General features: G+C 45.3%; 1 protein-coding gene across 9 annotated transcripts in view; it reads left to right on the forward strand.

Annotated features, from left to right (window-relative positions):
• The window catches only part of LOC140403578 (adenosine kinase-like), a 314,037-nt gene that overhangs the window by 244,516 nt on the left and 43,629 nt on the right, over window positions 1-25,892 (forward strand). For 5 of the 9 annotated variants that reach the window (XM_072491639.1, XM_072491645.1, XM_072491641.1 and 2 more), the window contains 2 exons: window positions 7,051-7,086; window positions 9,873-9,990. In XM_072491639.1, the coding sequence (XP_072347740.1) occupies window positions 7,051-7,086; window positions 9,873-9,990 (154 nt within the window). The remainder of the gene's footprint in view (window positions 1-7,050; window positions 7,087-9,872; window positions 9,991-25,892) is intronic. The other 4 variants (XM_072491640.1, XM_072491646.1, XM_072491643.1 and 1 more) reach the window with 1 other exon arrangement.

Raw genomic sequence — 25,892 nt, forward strand, 5'->3', positions numbered from 1 at the left:
AGGGCAGCACGGTGGCGCAGTGGTTAGCCTTATTTCCTCACGGCGCCGAGGTCCCAGGCTCGATTCTGGCCCTGAGTCACTGTCTGTGTGGAGTTTGCACATTCTCACCGTGTTAGCGTGGGTTTCACCCCCACAACCCAAAGATGTGCAGGGTAGGTGGATTGGCCATGCTAAATTGCCCCTTAATTGGAAAAAATTAATTGGGTACTCTAAATTTATTTATTTTTAAAAATATGTTGGAAATGCATATGGTAAAAACAAATGAATGACTATTTAATATGTTGTTGGATTGATGGAACCATAGGTATATTCTGCTGTGACACAAGGAGGTGATTGGCCCACGGTGTGTTTTCTTTTATTCGGTCACGGTATGTGGGCATTGCTGAGAAGTCCAATATTTATTGCCCATCCCAAATTGCCCTTGAGAAGGTGGAGGCGCGTTACCTCCTTGAAACATTGCAGTCTCTGCTGCAGGCATACCCACACTACTGATAGGAAAGGTGTTCTAGGATTTTGAATCAGCAACAGTGAAAGAATAGCAATATAGTTCCAAGTTAGGTTGGTGTGTGGCTTGGAGGGAAATTTGCCGGATATGGTGATCCCGTGCATTTTTTGCCTTTGTCCTTTTAGATAATCAAGGTCACAAGTTTGGAAGGTGCTGTCATAGGAGCCTTGGTGTGTTGGTGCATTTTATCTTGTAGATGGGACACACTGCTGCCACTATGTGTCACTGGTGAAAAGAATAAATGTAGAAGGTAGTGAGTGAATTGCTAATCAGGGAGGGTGTTTGGTCCTGGATGGTGTTGAGCTTCTTGAGTGTTATTGGAGCTGCACTCATTCAGGCAACGAGAAAGTATTCCATCACACTCATGACTTGAGTCTTGTAGTTGGTGGACAAGCTTTAGGGAGTCAGGAGGTGAGTTACTCTTTCCTCCTGACCTACTGTTGCAGTCACAGTATTTATATGACTGGTCCAGTTCAAGTTCATGTCAATGGCAACTCCCAGGATGTTGATAGTGGGAGATTCTGCAATGGTAATGCCATTGAATGTCAAAGGAAACAAATTGGATTCTCTCTTGTTGCCGATGGTCATTGCCTAACACTTGAATGGCGTATATGTTACTTGCCACTTATCAGTCCAAGTCTGAATGTTGTCTAGAGCTTGCTGCATATGGGCACAGACCGCTTCAGTATCTGAGGCGTCAGGAATGGGGATAAACATTGTGTAATCACCAATGAACATTCTCATTTCTGACCTTATGATGGAGGGAAGGTCATTAATGAAGAAGCTGAAATTGGCTTGGCCTAGGACACTATCCTGAGGAACTCGTGCGTGATATCCTGGAACTGAGATGATTGATATTCAACAACCAGAACCATCTTTGCACTAGGCATGACTCCAGCCAGTGGGGCATATCCCCCCTCATTATAATTTTCTATCATTTTGCTAGGAATCTTTGATGTTCTACTTGGTCAAATGCTGCCTTAATGTCAAGGACATTCACTCCCATCATGCCTCTGGAGTTTAGCTCTTTTGTCAATGTTTGGATCAATGCTGCAATGAGGTCAGAAGCGGATTGGCTCTGGCAAAACCCAAAATGAACATCCTTGAGCAGGTTATTGCTGAGAGTGTCCCTTGTCAGTACTGCCAATGACACCTTCCATCATTTTGATAGTGAAGAATAGACTGATAATACGATAATTAGCTGGGTTGGATTTGTTCTCCTTTTTTTGGACAGGACATACCTGGGCAATTTTCCACATTGGCAGGTGGATGCCAGTGTTGTAGCTGGAAGAACTTGGCTAGGGGCACAGCTAGTTCTTGAGCCCAATCTTCAGTACTATTGCCAGAATGTTGTCAGGGACCATCGCCTTTGCAGTATCCAGTGTCTTTAGCCATTTCTTGACATCACGTGAAGAAAATCGACTTGGCTGAAGGCTGGGATCTGTGATGCTGGGTACCTCAGGAAAAGGCCAAAATGACTCATCTACTCAACACTCTGGCTGAAGAAGATTGCAATGAGTCAGCCTTGACTTTTGCACTGATGTTCTGGACTTCCCCATCATTGAGGATGGAGATATTTGTGGAGACAACTCCTCCAGTTAGTTGTTTAATTGTCCACCACCATTCAAGACTGGATGTTCCAGGACTACAGAGCTTAGATCTGATCCATTGGTTGTGGGATTGCTTAGATACGTCTTTTCCATATTGCTTCGACTGTTTGGCAGACAAGTAGTTCTTCATTGTAGCTTTGTCAATTTGACACCTCATTTTTAGCTATGCCTCGTGCTGATCCTGGACTCTTCAATGCACCAGGGTTGATCCTGCAACTTGATGGTAATAGAGTGGGGGCTAGGTCACTGCTGATTGTGTTTGAGTACAATTCTACTGCTCCTGATGGCCCACAACACCTTATGTTTGCCCAGTTTTGAGTTGCTAGATCTGTTAGAAGTCTATCCCATTTAGCATGGCGGTAGTGCCGCACAACACAATGGCATGTATCCTCAATGTGAAGATGGAACTTCGTCTCCGCAAGGACTGTGCGGTGGTCACTCTTACCAATGCTGCCATGAACAGGTAAATTAGTGAAGATGAGGTCAGGTAGGTTTTTCTTGTTGGCTCCCTTTCTACCTGTCACAGATACATTCTGACAGCTATGTCCTTTAGGACTTGGCTAGCTTGGTCAGGTGCTACCTGGAAACTTCATGGGGTCCAGAGTTGACGTTGAGGACTCCCAAAGGAGCTCCCCCCCAGACCACACTATGGTGCCACCACCTCTGCTGATGGTGATGCCTGTGACATTGTGCAGTATGGTTCCATGACTGACTCCTTGTCAGGCTATTGCTTGTCTTATCTGTGGGACAGCTGTCACAACTTTGGGCATTTGAACCTGGGTCTCCAGAGCATTAGCTTGAGCCAATGAAATGCTAGTCTTGTGACATTACCACGACACCACTACCTCCTTCAGTGATGTACTGTTTAGCTTTAGGAGAAGTAGGAGGATGTATTATAGAATCTTTCTTCGGAAGACAAAGTCAGATTCACGTTGAAACAGATTGATTGTGATTATTCAAAAGTTGATGAATAGGAGCTGAGGCTGCACTTTGGGTTTTGTTTTTCTACTTGCTGGATTGCAACTTGGAAGTGAAATCTTAAGTGAACATCAGAGTTTTCATGCATAAATGAAGAAGCAATGGAGATGCCTTCAATGTCACTGACCAAGTGCAAGAGTGACTGATCAATACCAAATAACTTGCTGGAGCATGTTTTTGATTAAGACACTGAAACAGTAAAATTTGAATGTACAGTGTCAGCTGGTAGTTCCATCACACACTTAGAATAATGGGTATTGATAAATGCATCTTGTGTCTAATCGAATATCATATAGCATTGAGCAAAGTATTTTTTAAGGATGAGGTATTTTTACTCCAAATTCCTCTCTTTATGCTAAGCCCTTTCCCTAGATGAAATAGCTATAAGCAATCTGCCCTCAGGTTGAAAGGAGCAGGAGGGACAAAAGTACGCAATTCAACATTTCTTAATGAAGTTACGCTTGATTTCAGCTTTGTATTTTTCATTCAATATTTATTTAGTGTATGGAATTGCAGTACAGCATCGAGTAGAAAATGAGTTTTGCTGAAAAAAGACAAAATGTCGAAGCTTTTTTTCTTGCACTCATCGAGATAATTCGCAAGAATACCAAATCTAAAGGGAACAACAATTTATGCTTCATGGGAAGAGAGTGCTGATTGTGAAATATCAATCTCATCATCAATACTGAAGCAGAAAATATTGATTCTGTAAGGCACAAGCACCTGCCATTATGTGTTTCTCAACATCATAATGTGGCAATGATATTGTCAGATAATCAAGATACTCCTTTGCCGCTCCATCCCGGTTTTAAGCCCTGTACTACACTGCTGTCACACAAAGCTATTGCCCTTGTGTGTAGGTTTTAAGCTACCTGAGCAATAAACCACACAAATGTTCAAGTAGTTCAAGAATTAAAGAAACATGGTTGCATTTCATTTTCTTGAATTCTAATAGTTTTTGTGATGGTACCCAGAGAAACAGGAGCAGGTCATTCAGCCCCTCGAGCCTGTTGTACCGTACAGATGAAATTGTGACTGATCTGTATCCCAACTCCATTTACCTGCCTTGGCTCCATATCCATTCATACCCTTGAAGTCTACCAATCCAGAATTTTCAATTATTGTTTGAACTGCCGTCTCTTTTTTTGTGGGAGATAGTTGCGCACTTGTAACATCCTTTGCATAACTTCTGAATGGCCTGGCTTGATATAATGTTAAATCCCCTTGTCCTAGATCCCCCTACTAACAGAAAATGTTTTTCTCTATCTGCTACAAATTTCTTTCAAAATTCAAAAACCTCAATCCTGCCATTCTAAACTTCCATACAAGCCATATTTATTAGATCTCAATTCAACACTTTAAGCCTTAGTAACATTCTGGTGAATCTGCACTGCACTCCTTCCGAGGTCAAACAGTGTATTATTTCTGAAGTGCAGTGCCAAGAACTGTACACAGTACTCCCTATGTAGTTTAACCAGCGTTTTGGGTAACAACATTTCCCCTCCTATATTTGAACCCTTTGCATATAGTAATGAATATGACATCAGCCTTATTAATTATTTTTGGTGCCTAACCATTACATTTTAGTGATTGATTTACATGAACATCTAAATTTGTTTGAACTTCCAGTGTTCCAAATGATTTACCATTTAAATAACACTTGTATCGATACGTTTTGATGCAAAATGATAGCCTCACATTAATCTGCATTTCAATCCTTCTGCCGCAGTTTTGTCCACTCACTCACTCTATTGATGCTTCCTTGTAGTTTATGCTGCTTTCTACACTACTTACTATGTTACCAGTCTTTGTGTCATTGATAAACCTGGATACATGGCTCCCTAATGCAAATTCTAAGCCATCAATAAACATAGTAGATGGGTGAGGCCCCAGCACAGTTTTTTGTGGGATATAAGTCACTTCCTTCCCATTCAAGATTACATCCATTATCCCTGTTCTCTTCTACCTAACCAATCTCCTAGCCAAATCAATACTTTGTATTTAATTTGAAGAGCTTTAATTGTGGCGAACAGTTACTTATATGGAATTTTATCCGTGCCTCCTGGAAGTCCATATAAACTATATGCACCACCTCCAAGTTCCCCTTGAAGTCACAGATCATCCTGACTTGGAAACAACCCCACATTCCTTCTTCATCACTGATTCAAAATTCTGGAACTTTTTAGCGAATGGCATTTTCAAATTACCTTCACCCCAAGGACTGCAAAGTTTAGGAAGACAGCCTCTCACCATCTTAAATGCAATTTGGGATGGGGAGTGAGTACTGGCCTTGCCAATGAAGCTCGCATCCCTCGAATAAATAACTAAATACAAACATCCATCGACATTCCTCTGTACATAGATTTAAGGTAAGGGGCAGGAGGTTTAGAGGGGATGTGAGGAAATTCAGGAATATTATCCTATTCCTGTACTGTGGAGACTGAAACAAAGTATTTATTCAACAAGTCTGCCATTTTCTTATTTTCATTTGCAATATTCTCCACATCTGTTTTTTAAGCAACCCACATTACCCTCTAATATAAACATAAAGCCTTCTTCTGTTCCTCTTGATTTCCCTTGCAATATTCTTCAGTGGTATCCACAGCTAAAATAATAACTTTCTGGTCTGGCACTGATGGCAAGAGGATTGTCACCTTTAACAAGAGTAAATACATTTATAATATGAGCAACTGCATTTCCATGGTATAGTGCATTCTGGGGTCGATTAGGCCACTGTAACTTTGTTTGGATTTATAAGAGGCACAATAAACCTCCAACAGAAATTTGGCTTCAACTTTCATACACTATAAACTAAACTTTTTATGAGCCAGCAATGTCTGGAAAATTGTAAAACAACTACCAGTGTTGCCAACTATCACAATTTATGGAGCATGTGGCTATTTCATATATTTGTAATCGCATTACTTAACCTTGTGATCTACTTATTTTCTGAATTTTATTTTAAGTTGGTACAGACGTTCATCCGAGTGAAGAAAGTTAGTGCACTGGAGTAGAATATTTTTTTCCTGCTTTCATGGAGTACAGTGCTGACTTCACTGTTTAATTGCCAGATACGAACTAAATTCCCGTGTAACCTCCCAAAGTGTGTTTTAACCCCTTATGATACCAGTGTGATAGATTTTAATTTTTCATCTGTTGCTGACATCTGAGTGAGGTTGCCAACATGCAAAACTCCTCAACGAAAAATTATATTGAAGCTATATAGCTGAAAGCCTTTCATCTAGAACATGGAAAGTGCCCAATATGTCCATAGGTCACAAAGTAGGTTAATTGGCTTTTTTATTTAGATTCTTATCCACACCAGCAGACCATTTCATCCTTTTCGTGACTTAATACCACATCCATATCTTTCTGCTTCCTAATGTCCAGCACCGTTATTTAAATCTTCTATATACTTAAGAGGGAACCTTTTAGGTCACTCTTTTCTATTTGAGCTGAGATTTGATTTTCCTCTTTCATTTCGAGAGCAGAAGCCTGGATCCTTGTTTTTCAGTATTCCACAGATACCAAAACCCAGGAATTACAAAAAGGGATTGTGTTGGGAATTAGCTGTCAGAACAGCTAACCTCAATCATAGCTTCAACATTATACCCAGTTGAGTCCATGTGTAAACATTGACATATGCTAACCTGGACAAGCTTATATACCAGACAGTATGGCCTGAGGGAACTGTGATTTTTTTTTTTTGGTGGGGGGGGTGGTTGGGAATAATTCTGATTTCATAATGTAATCTAGTATTTTACTTTTTAAACTGTCTTTTTGAAAGAAATTGAATATTTAAAGCAAAAGAAACAAATCTTTATACTGTATCTGAGCAGTGGAGCATTTGTTAAATTAATTGGCTTCAATAAACAGTGCCTCAGTATACCTAGATTGTAGTGTTATTTTCAGCAGTCTCGACAGCACTTTATAATTAACTGCTCATTCCTTTTGCAGGAGGCTGCCACTTTCGCTAGAGAGCAAGGTTTTGAGGTGAGTTGACCCTCAATTGCACACTAAACAGATCCTAAAGGATTTTGCTGATAATGAAGTTCTTTGGACAGTGATTGATGTGCTATTATACTCTCCAGTCCTCGCAGTTGTTACTATGGTTACCTGGCAGTCATCCTGGTTTCTTTGTTCTGCCAGCATGATGTATGACGCACTGTGCTAGGCCTGTACCCAACATCTCTTACAGATGTTATTCACTGAATTCTGAAAAGGCTCTTGGGAAGTAAAGAGGCTGGGCACTGGTTAAGGCTTCCTTTGCAGATTGTCTGTCATTTCAACTATTAAATAGCAACTTCTTCCACTTAATTTTATTGTGCGAAGGTTCTTTTGCAGGCAGAGCAATTTGCAGACTATTGCAGAATGAAAATTAATACCAATGACTCACTTCCTACTTGAAAGAAATCTGAAAGTGGTTCTCTAAGAATGCACAAAAGGCATAATGTTGTGAAGTGAGACAGATGCCTTTTTCGTAGTTATTTTGGGTGAAATCATCCAGTAGGGTGAATTATGTTTGATTCTTATTTTGGGCATTAGTCTGCATAAAATCCTGATCATTGATTCATTCAACCACAAGTAACGAAACATTTGCAACAACAAAGTTGCTTAGCTTGGGGCTGAATGTAAAATAAGTAATAAAATGATTAGTGGCCTTGTGATAAACTACTATTATTCATGATTGAGAAAAGGACTGGAATTTAACAGTATATTATAACTGCAGAAATATTCCATTAACAGAACTGGGTCACAGGTGGACACTGATTTTAATTTTGTCATATGAAATGACTGTCCTGAAATATCATGTTTGAAATGCATCCATCTATCATATTTTCATCTGTTTAAAAACTGACATCACACTGTTTATGCAGTAGCTGTCACTTTAACTAAAATGCCACTTACAGGCACTTTCCTCCTATATGTTACCTTAATTATGAACATGTGTGTCCGGGAATTTTTTTCCTAACTTTATTATACAATGGCTCCTCTCTCTGAGGCTGCCTTTGGGAATCATGCATTTTTAACAAAAGTGTGTTTATGTGGCTTCTCTGTCCAGTATGTATTCTGTTATTGAATGTTGCAGTGAAGGAGTAGTGTGCAGAGCACATTATTACTGTCGCTGTATGCACAGGAGTTGAAACATTTTGGGTTATAAAATGTTAACTCTTTCTTGTTCCACTATGTGTATTACTGTATATATTCAACATCATGGTCGATCTCATGTGAAAGTCGACCCCCGACTTCCCAAGGACACTCCCCTCCAACTAAGCTGCCCCACTCTGCATTCAGAGTAATACACCAGAGACCAGGATTTGAAGCAGGAGTTTTCTGATCTTTCTGCATCAGATCACCCCACTGAGATATCAGGGAACTTTAGTAAGAGTTTAATTTTCAATTGAAATGACAAGAGGTAAGATTCGAACAAACTGCAGAGTCAGCATGCACCAACCCTAGAGGGATCTCTGTGGAGTCACCAGCTGGCTGTGTGAGCCATGCGCGTCGGAAGTTGAAAGTAAGTCCCTCAAAAACAAATTGGAACAGACTGAAAATCCTGCACAATTCCCTTCTGACTGTGAGGGCCGGGGGTATTGGTAAGCCCCTCAAACATTACCTGTGTAAAAGTCAATCCCTTAACCTTTTGCCTAAAATCAGGCCTGAAAATTAAACTTTTACACGTATATACCATTGCCTTGCAACTAAATACAGTTCTATGCAAAAATGCAAGATTTGCTGTTTTAAAAAAAAAAAGTCAAATGCCAATTATCTGGAATGATCAATTTTAGCGTGGGAAGCTATGTCAGAAAACTATGATTTTTGGCTGCTGAAAATTAGTTGCTCATAAAATTATATATGAGCAAGTAACTCTACTTCAAGATCACAGTAAAGGAAATTATGACTGAAATTGTTTGGTAGTATTATTGATTCATGCATCACATTTTTTTTGCAGTCTTTTACACTACTGCTGAAAATAACAAGAATAATAGATTAAATGATTAAATTGCTGGAGTGATTTCTGGAGGTAATGTTAAAGTGGAGATATTTTTAACAGAGGCAGCCTTCCTCAACAGCAAATTTTTGCAACTTTGGTTTTGGTCACATCAGCAACCATAAATATTTCAAGTTCCGCCAGTGTATCAATCATTAGGGCCCAAGTTGGAATCTTCCTTCAATTACTGTTTGGATTTGGCATCCACATTGAGGAGAATTTTTGAAACAAGAGTATTTCCTTCAGACGGGGAAAGAAAACCAACTAAGTGAATGATCCTGCCCTTAAATAAAAACATGTCTCCTGTTTTTGTTTGGTACCAGCTCTGGCCTGTGGGCAAGATTTTGGTTGTTTACCGTCTGTCGTTCACATTTCAGACACTATCTTATGAAAAGAATACTTTAAGGTGGAAGAGGAGAGCAGAGAAATATTTTAAATATATATAGCAAATGATCGATGATAGGTGGACAATTGGGCATGCTCTCTTTTTATAAATTGCTGTGGCATCTTGGTGATAAAGTAGTGTTCACTAATTCTCCAAGCAAGACATTTAAGAAAAAAATGCTAGTCGTGAATTGTGAGCTATTAATTCATCTAACCTTGAATCGTATGCAAATAGTGTGCTTTCTCGATAACCTATTAGAGTTAACATATACACAATTTTCTGACCCACATTTTCAGTCTTTATACTAACCATTAAAATATACAGTGACTGGATTAAGTTCTTAAATTAGTTCAAACGTGCCTAAATAAAATGATTCCATGTCCCCATTTCCTTTGCTGCCAGCAGACAGAAGATATTAAAGAAATTGCCAAGAAAACCCGGGGTTTGCCGAAAGTGAATGAAAAGCGACAACGTATTGTAGTTTTCACACAAGGCAAAGAAGACACCATTGTGGCCACAGGTAAACCTGATAGTGGTAAATAGTACACCCTTCATCTCCTCTCATTTGTTGCTCCTGAGCAAAAAGTTCAACTTATGGGTTAACCTCCTGTCACAAGAGTATTAAATGTGAAGTAGAGGGAGGCAGAAATGTGGCAGTGTCAAACACAAAGTAACAAAAACAGAAATGATTAATGTTTAAAGAATTGCAGTGCCTCAGGAGAAGCTTTGTTTTCGAATAGAAATAGAAGTCTATTGCTTCAATCTTTTTTTAATTCACAACAGCAAAATGGATGTCAATAATAAAATGAAATTAGAGATTTTCTTTTCCCAAAGGCACCTTTCTAATACTGCATGATCCTTCATTTTGTCTGTAATTCATACATGCATAGGGGTGCAATCATTCTCTTGGCTCGGAGTGTCATGTTAAGTCATTTAATAATGATTAAGGACATAAAAATGCTTGGCCCATAGGGCAAATCTCAAAAGAGATGCCAATTTATTAGTTTTTTTTACATTTTAGTTCAGACTTCCTTACCTGCTGGCATTAAACCGCTTAATGAACACAAGAAGAAGAGAGTTGTATTTAATTTAGCATCTAGTGACACCACAGAACCACACAGGGCATAACTAATACACTTATTAAACCACTAATTAGGCTCATTGTATTCTGAACTTTACAGTGTGGATGACTAATAAATGATCGCTGGTAAAATTGCAGGATTTATACAGCCATGTATATGAAGCAGAAGACTTCAATTCTTTGTACAGCTTAACAATCCCAAGCTATTAAACCTCAACAATGTGCTATTTGTGCCTTTTTGCTGAAGTGCATGAACATAATTTTGAAATGGTTGTCTGATATGTTGGGGTAATGAAGCATCATCCAAATAAAGCACAAGTATTGGATATTTGGTGGAAGTCAGGACAGTAGTGCTGTTTCCTGGCATCATAGTGATTTTGTTGGTCTATTCGAGAGTGGCAATGTACATGTAATTGTTTTTTTCCCCCCCTTCTACAATGAAATAGATTTTCACATGAATTACATTTTTTTTAAATTAATTTACGGGATGTGGGCGTTGCTGGTTAAGCCAGCATTTATTACCCATCCCTAGTTGCCCTTCAGAAGGTGGTGGTGAGTTGCTTTCTTGAACCGCTGCAGTCCTTCAGGTGTAGGTATACCCACTGTGCTGTTAGGGAGGGAGTTCCAGGATTTTGTCCAAGTGACAGCGAAGGAACGGCGATATATTTCGAAGTCAGGGTGGTGAGTGACTTGGAGGGGAATCTCCAGGTGGTGGGATTCCCAGGTACCTGCTGCTCTTGTCCTTTGAGATGGTAGCGGTCTAAGGAACCTTGGCGAGTTATTGCAGTGCATCTTGTAGATGGTACACAAGGCTGCCACTGGTCGTCGGTGGTGGAGGGGTTGAAAATTTGTGGAAGGAGGAGCAGTCAAGCGGGCTGCTTTGTCCTGGATGGTGTCTAGCTTCTTGACTGTTGTTTGAGCTGCACTCATCCAGGCAAGTGGAGAGTATTCCAATACACTCCTGACTTGTGCCTTGTAGATGGTTGACAGGCTTTGGGGGTCAGGAGGTGAGTTACTCACCGTAGGATTCCTAGCCTTTGACCTGCCCTGGTAGCCACAGTATTAATATGGCTAGTCCAGTTCAGTTTCTGATCAATGGTAACCCCCAGGATGTTGACTGTGGGGATTCAGCGATGGTAATGCCATTGAATGTCAAGGGGTGATGGTTAGATCCTCTCTTGTAACAGATGGTCATTGCCTGGCACTTGTGTGGCGCGAATGTAACTTGCTACTTGGCACGAATGGTGCTGAACATTGGGCAGTCATCCGCAAACATTCTCACTTCTGATCTTATGAAGGGAGATAATTGATGAAGCAGCTGAAGATGGTTGGGCCGAGGACACTACCCTGAGGAGTGATGCCCTGGAGCTGAGATGATTGACCTCCAACCACCACAACCATCTTCCTTTATGCTAGGTATGACTCCAACCAGCGGAGAGCTTCCACCCTGATGCCCATTGACTCCAGTTCATCTAGGGCTCCTTGATGCCATACTCAGTCAAATACTCTTGATGTCAAGGGCAGTCACTCTCACCTAACCTGGCATTCAGCGCTTTTGTCCATGTTTGAACCAAGGCTGTAATGAAGTCAGGAGCTGAGTGACACTGGCGGAACCCAAACTGAGCGTCCGTGAGCAGCTTATTGCCGAGTAAGTGCGCTTGATAGCATTGTCGATGACTCCTTCGATCTCTTTGCTGATGATGAAGAGTAGACTGAGAACGCGGTTATTTGCAGAGTTGGATTTGTCCTGTTTCTTGTGTACAGGACACACCTGGGCAATTTTCCACCTTGCTGGTAGATGCCAGTGTTGTAGTTGTACTGGAGCAACTTGGCTAGGGGTGCAGTAGTTCTGGAGCTCAAACCTTCAGTGCTATTGCCGGAATATTATCAGGACCCATAGCCTTTGCAGTATTCAATGCCTTCAGCCATTTCTTGATATCATCTGGAGTGAATTGTATTGGCTGAAGACTGACATCTGTGATGCTGGAGACCTCTGGAGGAGACCGAGATGAATCATCCACTCGGCACTTCTGGCTGAAGATTGTTGCAAATGCATCAGCCTTGTCTTTTGCATAAATGTGCTGGGCTCCTCCATCATTGAGGATGGTGATATTTGTGAAGCCCCCTCCTCCAGTGAGTTGTTTAATAGTCCACCACCATTCACGGGTCGATGTGGCAGGACTGCAGATCTTAGATCTGATACGTTGGTTGTGGAATCGCTTAGCTCTGTCTATTATTTGCTGCTTATGCTGTTTGGCACACAAGAAATAGTCCTGTGTTGTAGCTTCACCAGGTTGACACCTCATTTTTTTGGTATGCCTGGTGTTGCTCCTGGCATGCTCTACTGCACTCTTCATTGAACCAGGGTTAATCCCCTGCCTTGGTGATAATGGTAGAGTGGGGTATACGCCAGGTCATGAGGTTGCAGATTGTGGTTGAATTCTGCTGCTGTTGATGGCCACAGCGCCTCATGGATGCCCAGTCTTGAGTTGCTCGATCTATTCGAAGTCCATCCCATTTTGCACGGTGGTAGTGCCACACAACATGATGGAAGGTCCTCAATGTGAAGACTGGACTTTGTCTCCACAAGGACTGTGCAGTGGTCACATTGGTGAGGATGAGTTAAGTATGTTTTTCCCTCTTGTTGGTTCCCTCACCCCCTGCTGTAGTCCCAGTCAAGCAGCTGTGTCTTTTAGGACCCGGGCGAGCTCGGTCTGTGATGGTACTACTGAGCCATTCTTGGTAGTCCCCCACCCAGAGCATATTCTGCACTTTTGCCACCCTCAGTGCTGCCTCCAAGTGGTGTTCAACATGTAGGAGTACTGATTCATCAGCTGATGTTGGCCGGTATACGGTAATCAGCAGGCGATTTCCTTGCCCATGTTTAACCTAAAGCCATGAGACTTCATGGGGTTGAAGGTTGATGTTGAGGACTCCCAGGGCAACTCCCTCCCGACTGTACACCACAGTGCCGCCGCCTCTGCTTCGTCCGTCCTGCCGGTCAGACAGGACATACCCAGAAATGGTAATAGTGCTGTCTGGGATAATGTCTGAAAGGTATGATTCTGTATTAACTTGTCTGTGAGACGGGACTTCCGGGTGCGGTTATGCAGAGCTAGGTCGCATATTCAGCAGCTCCCGCTTGGAACGGACTTTTGGGCTCTTTTACAGGGCCCCCACGGCATTTGTTTGACATTTCCCGGTGTGGGAAGAAGGCTGCAGCATTCCCCTGACAGTGTCCCCCAGGAGTGTTGTGTCTTTTGGCTACCAGACCCAGCAGAAACAGTGAAAGATTTGGCTTGAGCTGCAGCAGTAGACGAGGGCCTCTTCCAGCATGCAGGCGGGGGAAGGGCAAGCTTAAAGCTGCAATCTGGCTTGACTCTATCAAAGGTGAATTCTAGCAGCAGAGGGAACAACTGTGAAAAGATCTACCAGGGCCATTGAAGAAGCAGGGACGAGGCCTCTGGTGGCGGCCATGGAGGAGTAGGTCGCGCATTCGGCAGCTCCTGTCTGGAGCCGACTCTCAGACCTTTTTCAGGAGTTTCCATAGACTTTTTGGGGCAGACTGGTGAAGCAAACACTGCCAACTTCTATGAAACGGACCAGAAGTGTAACGGCCAAAGGAGCGGCACTGGAGCAACGGGAGAAGCGAGGGAAAGAAAACAAAATGGCGGCGGCCAGGGACAAAGGGGAGCTGCAGGAGTTCATCAAGCGCTGCTTCGAGGAGCAGCGCGAGGAGATGCGCAAAGAGATGTTGGCGCCTATGCTTTCGGCAATTGAAGGACTCGGGATCACGCAGAAGGCCCACGAAGCTAGGACCCAGGAGGTACAGAAAAGAGTCAGTCAGAACGAGGACGAGCTCTTGGGCCTGGCGGTGAGAGTGGAGCGGCACGGGGCGCTACGCAAGAAGTGGGCGGGAAGACTCGAAGACCTGGAGAACAGGTCGAGGAGAAAGAATCTGCTAATCTTGGGTCTCCCTGAGGGAGTGGAGGGGGCTGATGCCGGGGCATACGCGAGCACGATGCTCGAGGCGATGATGGGCACGAAGGCCACTGCTGGGTTGCTGCTGCACTGACCGAAAGGGAATGGGACACACAAGAGGTGGTCGGGACGGGGGTCCCCCCTCTGGGGGACTGGAGGGTGAGGGATGCGTGGACACGGGACTGGCCCAGAAAAGGAGATGGCTAGTCGGCGGGGCGTGGGGGAGGTGAGAGCCCCTCCAATCCGGCTGATAACGTGGAATGTGAGGGGCCTGAATGGGCCGATGAAGAGGGCTCGAGTGTTCGCGCACTTAAAGGGACTGAAGGCAGACGTGGCCATGCTCTAAGAGACACATCTGATGGTGGCGGACCAGGTCAGGTTAAGAAAGGGATGGGTAGGGCAGGTATTCCACTCTGGACTGGACGCGAAGAATAGTGGCAATATTGGTGGGAAAGCGGGTGTTATTTGAGGCCAAGACTATTGTAGCGGACAATGGAGGGCGATATGTAATAGTGAGCGGTAGGCTGCAAGGGACGTGGGTGGTGTTGGTAAACGTATACGCCCCGAACTGGGATGATGCAGGATTCATGAAGCGCATGTTGGGGCGCATTCCAGACCTGGAGCTAGGAGGCCTGATAATGGGAGGGGACTTCAATACAGTGTTGGATCCAGCATGGGACCGCTCCAAATCAAGGACTGGAAGGAGGCCGGCGGCGGCCAAGGTACTTAGGGGGTTTATGGATCAGATGGGGGGAGTGGACCCATGGCGGTTTGCAAGGCCGCAGGCCAGGGAATTATCTTTCTTCTCCCATGTACACAAAGCCTAGTCCCGGATACATTTCTTTGTTCTGGGTAGGGCGCTCATCCCGAGGGTGGAGGGGACGGAGTATTCGGCTATAGCCGTTTCGGACTATGCTCCGCACTGGGTGGAACTGGAGCTGGGAGAGGAGAGGGACCAATGCCCGTTGTGGCGGCTGGATGTGGGACTGCTGGCGGACGAGGTGGTGTGTGGGAAGGTGAGGGGGTGTATCAAAAGGTACTTGGAGGCCAACGACAACGGGGAGGTGCGGGTGGGGGTGGTATGGGAGGCGTTGAAGGCGGTGATCAGGTGAGAGTAAAAAAAAACTTTTTTTAACTTGTCTGTGAGACAGCTCTCCCCAACGTTGGCGCAACCCCCAGATGTTAGTAAGGAGGACTTTTCAGGGGCGACAGTGCTGGGTTTGCTGTTGTCGTTTCCGGTCCCTGGTTCGATGATGGGTGTTCCGTCCGGTTTAATGTCATTTCTATGTTTTTGTAGCATTTGAATACAACTGATGGCTTGATAGGCCATTACAGAGGGCATTTAAGAGTCAACCACATTGCAGTCCGGGTAAGGATGACAGATTTCCTTCCCTAAAGGACATTAGTGAACCAGATGGGTTTTTACGACAATCGACAATGGTTTCATGGTCGTCTTTTAATTCCAGATATTTTATTGAATTTAAATTCCACCCCCTGCCATGGTGGGATTCGAACCCAGTTCCCCAGATAATTATCCTGGGTCTCTGGATTATTAGTCCAGTGACAATACCACTACGCCACCGCCTCCCGCAGCAAGAGCTGTTCAATAATTTGAACAGTAATTCATAACTAAAATATATTCTATTATTATGATTTCACTGTGAAAACATCCAGATTATAAATGGTGTCTCTGATGCATAAAGGTCAGTAAGGGCCAGGTTGAGTCTCAGGCTGCATTAGAATTGATCGCTGCATCGGCTATGCAGCACAGAAAGAGGCCATTCATCCTAACCAATCCATTCTGGTATTTATGCTCCCCTCCTTTCTCACCCAATTTGATCAGCATATCCCTCCATTCCCTTCTCTATCATGTGCTTCGCTAAGTCTCCCCTTAAATGCATCTCTATTATTCACCTCACCTACTTCCTCTGGTTGAAACTTCCCCATTCTTTTTAAAAAAAATATATTTCATTGAAATTTTTCAAACAGAAATTTTCAGTTTTTACAACTTAATAAAGGAATATACATTAAACGTTATTTAAATCATATATTAAACTAACAACAAATGAAAAAAGAGATAAACCAAAAAGCAAATATCAACAACTGGCAAAAAACAAAAACATGGGATAATACTCTTTCCCCCCCCCCCCCCCCCCCCCCGGGTTGCTGCTGCTGTCTTTTCTGTTTTTCCATTATCGTTCCGCGAGATAGTCAAGGAACGGTTGCCATCGCCTGGTGAACCCCTGAGCCGATCCTCTTAACGCATATTTTATTCGTTCCAGTCTTATGAACCCTGCCATGTTGTTTATCCAGGCCTCCACGCCCGGGGGCTTCGCTTCCTTCCACATAAGTAGAATCCTTCGCCAGGCTACTAGGGACGCAAAGGCCAAGACGTCGGCCTCTTTCGCCTCCTGCACTCCCGGTCCTTCTGCAACCCCAAATATAGCTAACCCCCAGCCTGGTTTGACCCGGACCCCCACCACCTTTGAAATCACTCTTGCCACACCCTCCCAGAACTCATGCAGTGTCGGACACAACCAGAACATGTGAGTATGGTTCGCCGGGCTTCCTGAGCACCTTCCACATCTATCCTCCACCCCGAAGAACCTGCTCAGTCTTGCTCCCGTCATATGCGCTCTGTGTAGAACCTTAAATTGAATCAGGCTAAGCCTGACACACGAGGACGAAGAATTTACCCTACTTAGGGCATCTGCCCACAGCCCCTCCTCGATCTCTTCCCCCAGCTCCTCTTCCCATTTTCCCTTCAGCTCCTCTACCATCGCCTCCCCCTCGACTCTCATCTCCCTGTATATTTCGGACACTTTACCTTCTCTAACCCATGCCCCCGAAATCACTCTATCCTGGATCCCTTGCGTCGGGAGCTGCGGAAATTCCCTCACCTGTTGCCTCGTAAATGCCCTCACTTGCATGTATCGGAAAACATTCCCTGGTGGCAACTTATATTTTTCTTCCAATGCTCCCAGACTCGCAAACGTCCCGTCTATAAACAGGTCCTTCAGCTTCCTAATTCCTGCTCGCTGCCAACATTGAAATCCCCCATCTATCCTCCCCGGGACGAACCTGTGGTTATTCCTTATCAGGGACCACACCGAGGCACCCGTCACTCCCCTGTGTCGTCTCCACTGCCCCCAGATCTTCAAGGTCGCCACCACCACTGGGTTTGTGGTGTACCTTTTCGGGGAGAATGGCAGCGGCGCCGTCACCAGCGCTTTTAGACTCGTTCCCTTACAGGACGCCATCTCCAACTTTTTCCATGCCGCACCTTCTTCTTCCCTCATCCACTTACAGACCATCGACACATTAGCGGCCCAATAGTAATCACTCAGACTCGGCAGTGCCAATCCCCCTCTGTTCCTACTGCGCTGCAGGAACCCCCTCTTTACCCTCGGGGTCTTTCCCGCCCACACAAAGCCCATAATACTCCTGTCTATTTTTTTGAAAAAGGCCTTTGTAATCAGGATGGGGAGGCACTGAAACACGAAAAGAAACCTCGGGAGGACCACCATTTTAACCGCCTGTACTCTGCCCGCCAATGACAGGGGCACCATATCCCACCTTTTAAAGTCCTCCTCCATCTGCTCTACCCAGTTGCGTCAGGTTAAGTTTATGTAGGGTTCCCCAGTTCCTGGCCACCTGAATCCCCAGGTATCGAAAGTTCCTTGCCACTCTCCTCAGCAGCAGAGCATCTATCCCCTGCCCTGTTCCCCGGGGTGCATCACAAAAAGCTCACTCTTTCCCATATTTAATTTGTATCCCGCAAACTCTCCAAACTCCCTGAGTATCTGCATTACCTCTGGCATCCCCTCTACCGGTTCCGCCACATATAGCAGTAAGTCATCTGCATATCGTGACACTCGATGTTCCTCTCCCCCTCTAAGCACCCCCCTCCACCTCTTAGAGTCCCTCAGCGCTATGGCCAATGGTTCAATTGCCAAAGCGAACAGTAAGGGGGACAGGGGGCACCCTTGTCTTGTACCCCTATGTAATCGAAAGTATCCCGATCTTTGCCTGTTTGTAACGACGCTTGCCACCGGGGCCCCGTACAAGAGTCTAACCCATCTAATGAACCCCTCCCCGAACCCAAATCTCTTCAGCACCTCCCACAGATAGTCCCACTCCACCCTATCGAATGCCTTCTCTGCATCCATCGCCACCACTATCTCTGCCTCCCCCTCCGGTGGGGGCATCATCATCACCCCCAGCAGCCTTCGTACATTGGCATTCAATTGTCTCCCCTTTACAAACCCTGTCTGGTCGTCATGTACCACCCCTGGGACACAATCCTCTATCCTTGTCACCATCACTTCGGCCAGCAGTTTGGCGTCTACTGCAGCGGGTCTTTGTCTCGTTTCAGAATTAGCGATATCGTCGCCTCCGACATTGTCGGGGGTAATATCCCCCTTTCTTTAGCCTCATTAAAGGTTCTCGCCAAGAGCGGGGCCAGCAAGTCCATATACTTCCTATAAAATTCCACCGGGAACCCGTCTGGTCCCGGGGCCTTCCCTGCTTGCATGTTCCCTATTCCTTTGATCACCTCATCCACCTCAATCTGCGCCCCCAGACCTGCCACCTCCTGCCCCTCCACCCTCGGGAACTCTAGCTGGTCCAAAAAGTGTATCATTCCTTCTTTCCCCTCCGGGGGTTGGGACTTGTACAGCCTCTCATAAAATGTCTTGAACACCTCGTTCACTTTCCCTACTCTCTGCTCCATCTTTCCCGTTTAGTCCCTAACTCCTCTGATCTCTCTCGCCGCTCCCCTCTTCAGAAGTTGTTGGGCCAGCAGCCGGCTCGCCTTTCCCCCATATTCATACTGTATCCCCTGTGCCTTCCTCCACTGTGTCTCTGCCTCTCCCGTGGTCAGCAGGTCAAACTCCGTCTGTAATCTTCGTCTCTCCCTGTATAGCCCTTCGTCTGGGGCCTCCGCATACTTCTTATCCACCCTCAAAATTTCCCCCACTAATCTCTCTCTTTCTTTACCCTCTTGTTTCCCCTTGTGGGCTCTGATGGAAATCAGCTCTCCTCTAACCACCGCCTTCAGCGCTTCCCATACTACCCCCACCTGGACCTCACCATCGTCATTGACCTCCAGGTATCTTTCGATACATCCCCTCACCCTTCCGCATACCCCCTCGTCCGCCAGTAGTCCCATGTCCAATCGCCAGAGTGGGCGCTGCTCCCTTTCCTCTCCCAGTTCCAGATCCACTCAATGCGGGGCGTGATCTGACACGGCTATAGCCGAGTACTCCGTTCCTGCCACCTTCGGGATCAGTGCCCTTCCCAAAACAAAAATGTCTATCCGGGAGTATACCTTATGGACGTGGGAGAAAAAGGAAAACTCTTTACCCATTGGTCTGGCGAATCTCCACGGATCTACTCCCCCCCCATTTGTTCCATAAATCCCTTAAGCACCTTGGCCGCTGCCGGCCGTCTCCCGGTCCTGGATCTGGACTGGTCCAGCCCTGGGTCCAGCACTGTGTTGAAGTCCCCCCCCATTAACAAGTTTCCGACTTCCAGGTCCGGGATACGTCCCAGCATTCGCTTCATGAATCCTGCATCATCCCAGTTCGGGGCATATACGTTCACCAGCACAACCGCCTCACCCTGCAATCTGCCACTCACCATCACATATCTGCCCCCACTATCCACCACTATGGTCTTAGCTTCGAACGATACACGTTTCCCCACCAGTATTGCCACCCCTCTGTTTTTCGCTTCCAACCCTGAGTGGAATACCTGTCCCACCCATCCTTTCCTTAGTCTAACCTGATCCGCCAACTTAAGGTGCGTCTCCTGGAGCATAACTACGTCCGCCTTCAGTCTCTTTAAGTGCGCAAACACCCTTGCCCTCTTAATCGGCCCATTTAAACCTCTCACATTCCACCTGATCAGCCGAATTGGGGGGCCATTTACCACCCCCTCGTCGACTAGCCATCCCCTTTTTTAAGCCATCTCCTCACCCAGGTCTCACGCACCCGTCTGTCACCCAGACGGCACCCTCCCGTCCCGACCACCTCGTCTCGTATCAGCTCCCCCTTACCCTCAGCAGCAGCAACCCAGTTAATCTCCCCCCCCGCTAGATCCCCCTCTAGCTTGATTACTCCCCCCATATTGCTTCCGGAAGTCAGCTAACTCTGGCTGACCTCGGCTTCCCCCGTTCATTCTTTGACCTCCCTGCGTGTGAGGCTCCCTTCCTTCCTGCGCCCCTTTTACCGCTATAATTTCCATAACGCGGGAAAATACCCGCGCTTTCCTCTCGGCCCTAATGGCACAGTTCCCTCATTCCCCTTCCCTGTCCCCTTTTCCACCGGCGCCCACATTTCTTCGTGTCCCCCCTCATCGGGGGGAGAAATATTCCCTGTCCAACATTAGTATACAGTAGCCCTCCCCTCTCCCCACTTTACATTTCTGTACCACCACCTCGCTACCTCCCTTCGGACATCAATTTCTCAAGTCTAGTCCAATTTCTCATCCTGAATAAATGTCCATGCCTCCTCCGCCGTCTCAAAGTAGTGGTGTTTGCCCTGATGCGTGACCCACAGTCTCGGCTGCAGCATCCCAAATTTGACTTTCTTCCTATGGAGCACCGCCTTGGCCCGGTTGAAACTCGCCCTCCTTCTCGCCACCTCCGCACTCCAGTCTTGGTACAGGTGTATCACCGCGTTCTCCCATTTGCTACTCCGTGTCTTCTTAGCCCAGCTCAGGACCATCTCTCTGTCCCTGTAGCGATGGAACTTCACCACCATTGCTCTTGGTGTTTCCCCTGCCTTTGGTCTTCTCACGAGGACCCGGTACGCTTCCTCCACTTCCAGGGGGCCCGTTGGGGCCTCAGCTCCCATTTGGGTATGGAGCATCGTACTCACATACGCCCCAGCATCGGCTCCCTCTGTTCCTTCAGGGAGACCTAAAATCCGTAAGTTCTTCCTCCTCGAGCTGTTCTCCAGGGCTTCCAGCCTTTCTATGCACCTCTTATGTAGTGCCTCGTGCATCTCCGTTTTTACCACCAGGCCCTGTATCTCATCTTCGTTCTCGGCTGCCTTTGCCTTCACTCCACGGAGCTCCATCGCCTGGACCTTTTGTGTTTCCTTTAGTCCCTCGATTGCCAGTAACATCGGCGCCAGCACCTCTTTCTTGAGCTCCTCCACACATCGCCGGAGGAACTCCTGCTGTTCCGGGCCCCATACCATCTGGGCTCCCTCGGCCGCCATCTTGCTTCTCCCTTCTCTTCTCTGCTTCTGCTCCAAAGGATCCTCCATAATCTGGCCGCTACTGCCGCTCCTTTCCATCCACCCCCGGGGGGACTCCTTCCTTCGTCACCTCACAGTGGGTTTGGCCAAAAAAGTTCCCGTTGGGGCTCCCGATAAGAGTCCAAAAGTCAGTTGAAACAGGAGGTGCTGAAACGTGCGGCTTAGCGATGCATCGCCGCAACTGGAAGTCACTTCCCCATTCTAACCACTCTCTGGGTAAGATGTTTCTTCCGTTTCCCTATTTAATTTCTTGGTGATTATCTTCGAGAGATGACCTCTTAGTTTTGGGTTTCCCCACAACTGGTAACATTCTTTTGGCTCTACTCTGTGCAGAGAAATAGTGAAGGCTCTAAATTTTTCACAGTGCCCGTGGAGCAGGAAGGGGAAGTTTGATCATTTTCCTGCTCCCAGTCACCATCTAGCGATATTTGAAATGGCTATGTGTGGATTTTGGGTGAGAAAATATGTGCAGCATTAGTCGTTCAGTAGGCAACATAGATTGGTGGCACTCGCTGTCAGGCTCACATGTGGATAGCCACTACTTCAGCAAGCCATGAGCACAACTGTCATATGTGTAGCCATATTTACACACCAGTAAAGGTAAAATTGCAGAGATAAAATGTGTAAGTGTTGAGAAAACATTCAAATTAGTTTTATCCCCTTGTTATTTAACAAAACCTATAGTGCTTAAAAGATTGTATCCCACTCTCCCCTTAAAATGTTTACACAAAATGCATATTAACATGATCTATAAATGTGTACATTTGGAGGAAGCAAACACTACAAGATTTTAATGTTTTAGTGTTTACATTTAAATTGAAATGTAAGTGGTCCAATAGTTACTGTGTTAAATTGCATTAAATGTGAGTGGTTCTTCTTTGCATTGTTGTGTCATGTCTTGCCAGCTGCTATGTTTCTTCTCTTCACCTCTTTTCACTGCTGTCCACCAGCTCTTGGCAGTCGCTGGCAACTTGCTCCCAACACTTGTGGTCCATGTCACAGGGCTTCAGTTCCTGAGAGGCCTAGATAGAATGGACCTAATCGTGCTCTTATATCTTATGGTCTTATGTCATGTTTGCAGACTTCTTTGAAGCGAAGGGATGGGTGGCAAGTGGGCCTAGTGCCTGTGGCAAGCTCACTGTAAAATATGTCCTTGCCATCCCCCATGCGGCTCACATGTCCAAGCCATCTCACACGCCACTGGCTCAGTATGGCGTAAATGCTGAGGATGTTAGCCACCTCGAGGACTTCTATGTGGAGATGTGATCTTGCTGCATGATGCCGAGGATTTGTTGGAGGCAACGAACGTGGAATACTTTGAGGTGTCATTCTTGGCACCTCATTGTCCAAGCCTGACTGCCATAAAGCAGGATACTGAGGATGCCAGCTCGAAACACTCAAACTTTTGTGTTGTGTGTGAGTTTGCCATTTTCTTTCTTGGTCAGTCTGCACATAGCAACAGGCTCCTTTCCAATGCATCAGTTGATTTCTGTGTTAAGAGACAGGTTGCTGGTAATGGTTGAGCCCAAGTAGTTAAACTCGTGAATGACTTCCAGAGTGTGGTCACCAATGTTGATTGATGGGGCGTTTCTAACGTCCTGTCCCATGATGGTCATTTTCTTGTGACTGATAGTTAAGTTGAATTTGTTACAAGCTTCCGTAAGCCTGTCAATACGTCTTTGCAGACAATCATCCCTGTGAGATGTTAATGCCGCATCGTCAGCATGGAGGAGTTCCCTGATGAGAACTTTTGTCTTGGCTCTAAAGTGGGCAAGGTTGAACTGGCTGACATCTGATCTTGTGTGAAAGAAAATTCCTTCTTCTGCAGACGTAAAACGCATGAGAGAGCAGCAGTGAGTGGATCAAAGTCACCGTTTGCCGGATATTACAATAATTCCCCTGAAGACATTGACCACTTGCTTGGGATATAGTTTCACAGTTCGCATTTGATAATTTTCACAGGCGTTAATTATTCATGCATGAACACTGGTAGGCTATCCAACTGAGTGGGAATCACACAAATCACATTCTCAGCTAGTGCATTCAAATGTGCACGTCAGGAGTTGGCGGATCAAAAGCAGGAATGGTATCTAGTTTTCCTCCCAAACCTCAGGGTATCTTGGCCATATTGGTAAGATTTTTGAGAAGGAAGTTATGATATAAGAATTACAGGAGCCTGAGAAGAAGGGAATATATTTGATATTCAGAAGATATGATAGATCAGAGGACAGACAAGGCACAAAGTAGATAGGTAGCTTCACAAGTTCGGGAGAAGTTGAACATTAAAGAAGGCAAGTTGATATTCCTAATGAAGGCACAAAGTTAAGTTTTCACAGGATTACAAAGGATATACAACACAGAAATAGGCCATTCAATCTAACCAATCTATCTCAATGTTTATGCTTCACTTGAGCCTCCTTCCATTTGTTTTCATCTAAATCTATTATCATAACTTGCCTTCTCCCTCATATGCTTGTTTAGCTTCTGCTTAAATGCACCTATTTTGTTCTCTTCAACCACTCACTGTGGTAGCAAGTTCCACATTCTCACCATTCTTTGGATAAAGAAGTTTCTTCTGAATTCCCTCATGGATTTCTGAGTGACTACCTTTTAATAATAATAATCTTTATTATTGTTACAAGTAGGCTTACATTAACACTGCAAAGAAGTTACTGTGAAAATCCCCTAGTCGCCACACTCTGGTGCCTGTTCGGGTACACAGAGGGAGAATTCAGAATGTCCAATTCACCCAACTTGCACGTCTTTCGGGACTTGTGGGAGGAAACCGGAGCACACGGAGGAAACCCACGGAGACACGGGGAGAACAGTGACCCAAGCCAGGAATTGAACCTGGGACCCCAGCGTTGTGAAGCAGCAGTGCTAACCACTGTGCTACCATGCAGCCCTCAGGATGGTCTTCAGTGAAATTTGTTTTCACCACAAAAGGAAAAATTGTCTCTGAATTTGCCCTATCAAAACCATTCATAATTTTTCAAAGAGGAAAAAGACCCAGCCTGCCAATTATTTCTTGATGTGTATACCCAGGTATTTTTGGTCTCATACTTCTTAATCTTCTCTGCATCCTCTCCAGTGTCACTATATAATTTTTTTAATATGCCAACCTGAACTGCAGGGAGTATTCTAAATGTGGTCTAACCCAGGTTTAATTCAGTTTTAGAATAACTTCCCTACTTTTCCAATTCTACCCCTCCAGAAATAAAGCCTAGTGTTTAGTCCTTTTTTATGGCCTCATTAACCTGTGGCACAACTTTTAGTGACTCAGAGTGTTTGCACTCTGAGATCCCTTGGTTACTCGACCCCACCTGGACTTGCATCTTTCAAATGAAAAGTGACCTCTCCATGCTTCCTACAAAAATGTACAACCTTGCATCTAGCTCTGTTGAACTTTATTTCCCATTCTGAAAGCTTACCTTTTGCAGTCCTCCTCAGAATTGACTATCCACCCCCCCCTGCTGAATTTGGTGTCATCCACAAATGAAGTTGCCACGTTAATGTAAATTGTGAACAGCAGTAATCTTGGTATTGATTCTTGTGAATCACCGCTTCTCACCTTCAGCCACTCTAAATAACTACCCTTTACTCCAACTGACATCCTCCTGAGGTTCCCAGCATCACAGACATCAGTCTTCAGCTAATTCAGTTCACTTCATGTGATACCAAGAAACTGAAGGTACTGGATACTGCAAAGGCTATAGAGTCCAACAACATTCCAGCAGTGGAATTGAAGTCTTGCTCTATAGAACTAGCCAGGCCAACCTCACCAGAACAAGCTGTTCTGGTATAGCTTCAACGCTGGCATCTAACCGACAGCATGGTATATTGCCCAGGTTTGTCCTGTCCACAAAAAACATGGCAAATCCAACCCATCAGTCTACCCCCCCTTCAGCACCAAAGTGATGAAAAGAGGCTTTGCCGATGTTGCCACTTAGTTTTTACTCAGCAATAACCTGCTCCGTGACGCTTTAATTCCACCAGGGACATTCAGCTCCTGACCTCATTACAACCTTGGTCCAAACATGGACAAAAGGACTGAATGAGAGTGTGGGTGCCATTGATATTAAGACTGCATTAGAC

Source organism: Scyliorhinus torazame, chromosome 28 (genome assembly GCF_047496885.1).
Source record: "Scyliorhinus torazame isolate Kashiwa2021f chromosome 28, sScyTor2.1, whole genome shotgun sequence".
Classification (NCBI taxonomy): Eukaryota; Metazoa; Chordata; class Chondrichthyes; order Carcharhiniformes; family Scyliorhinidae; genus Scyliorhinus; species Scyliorhinus torazame.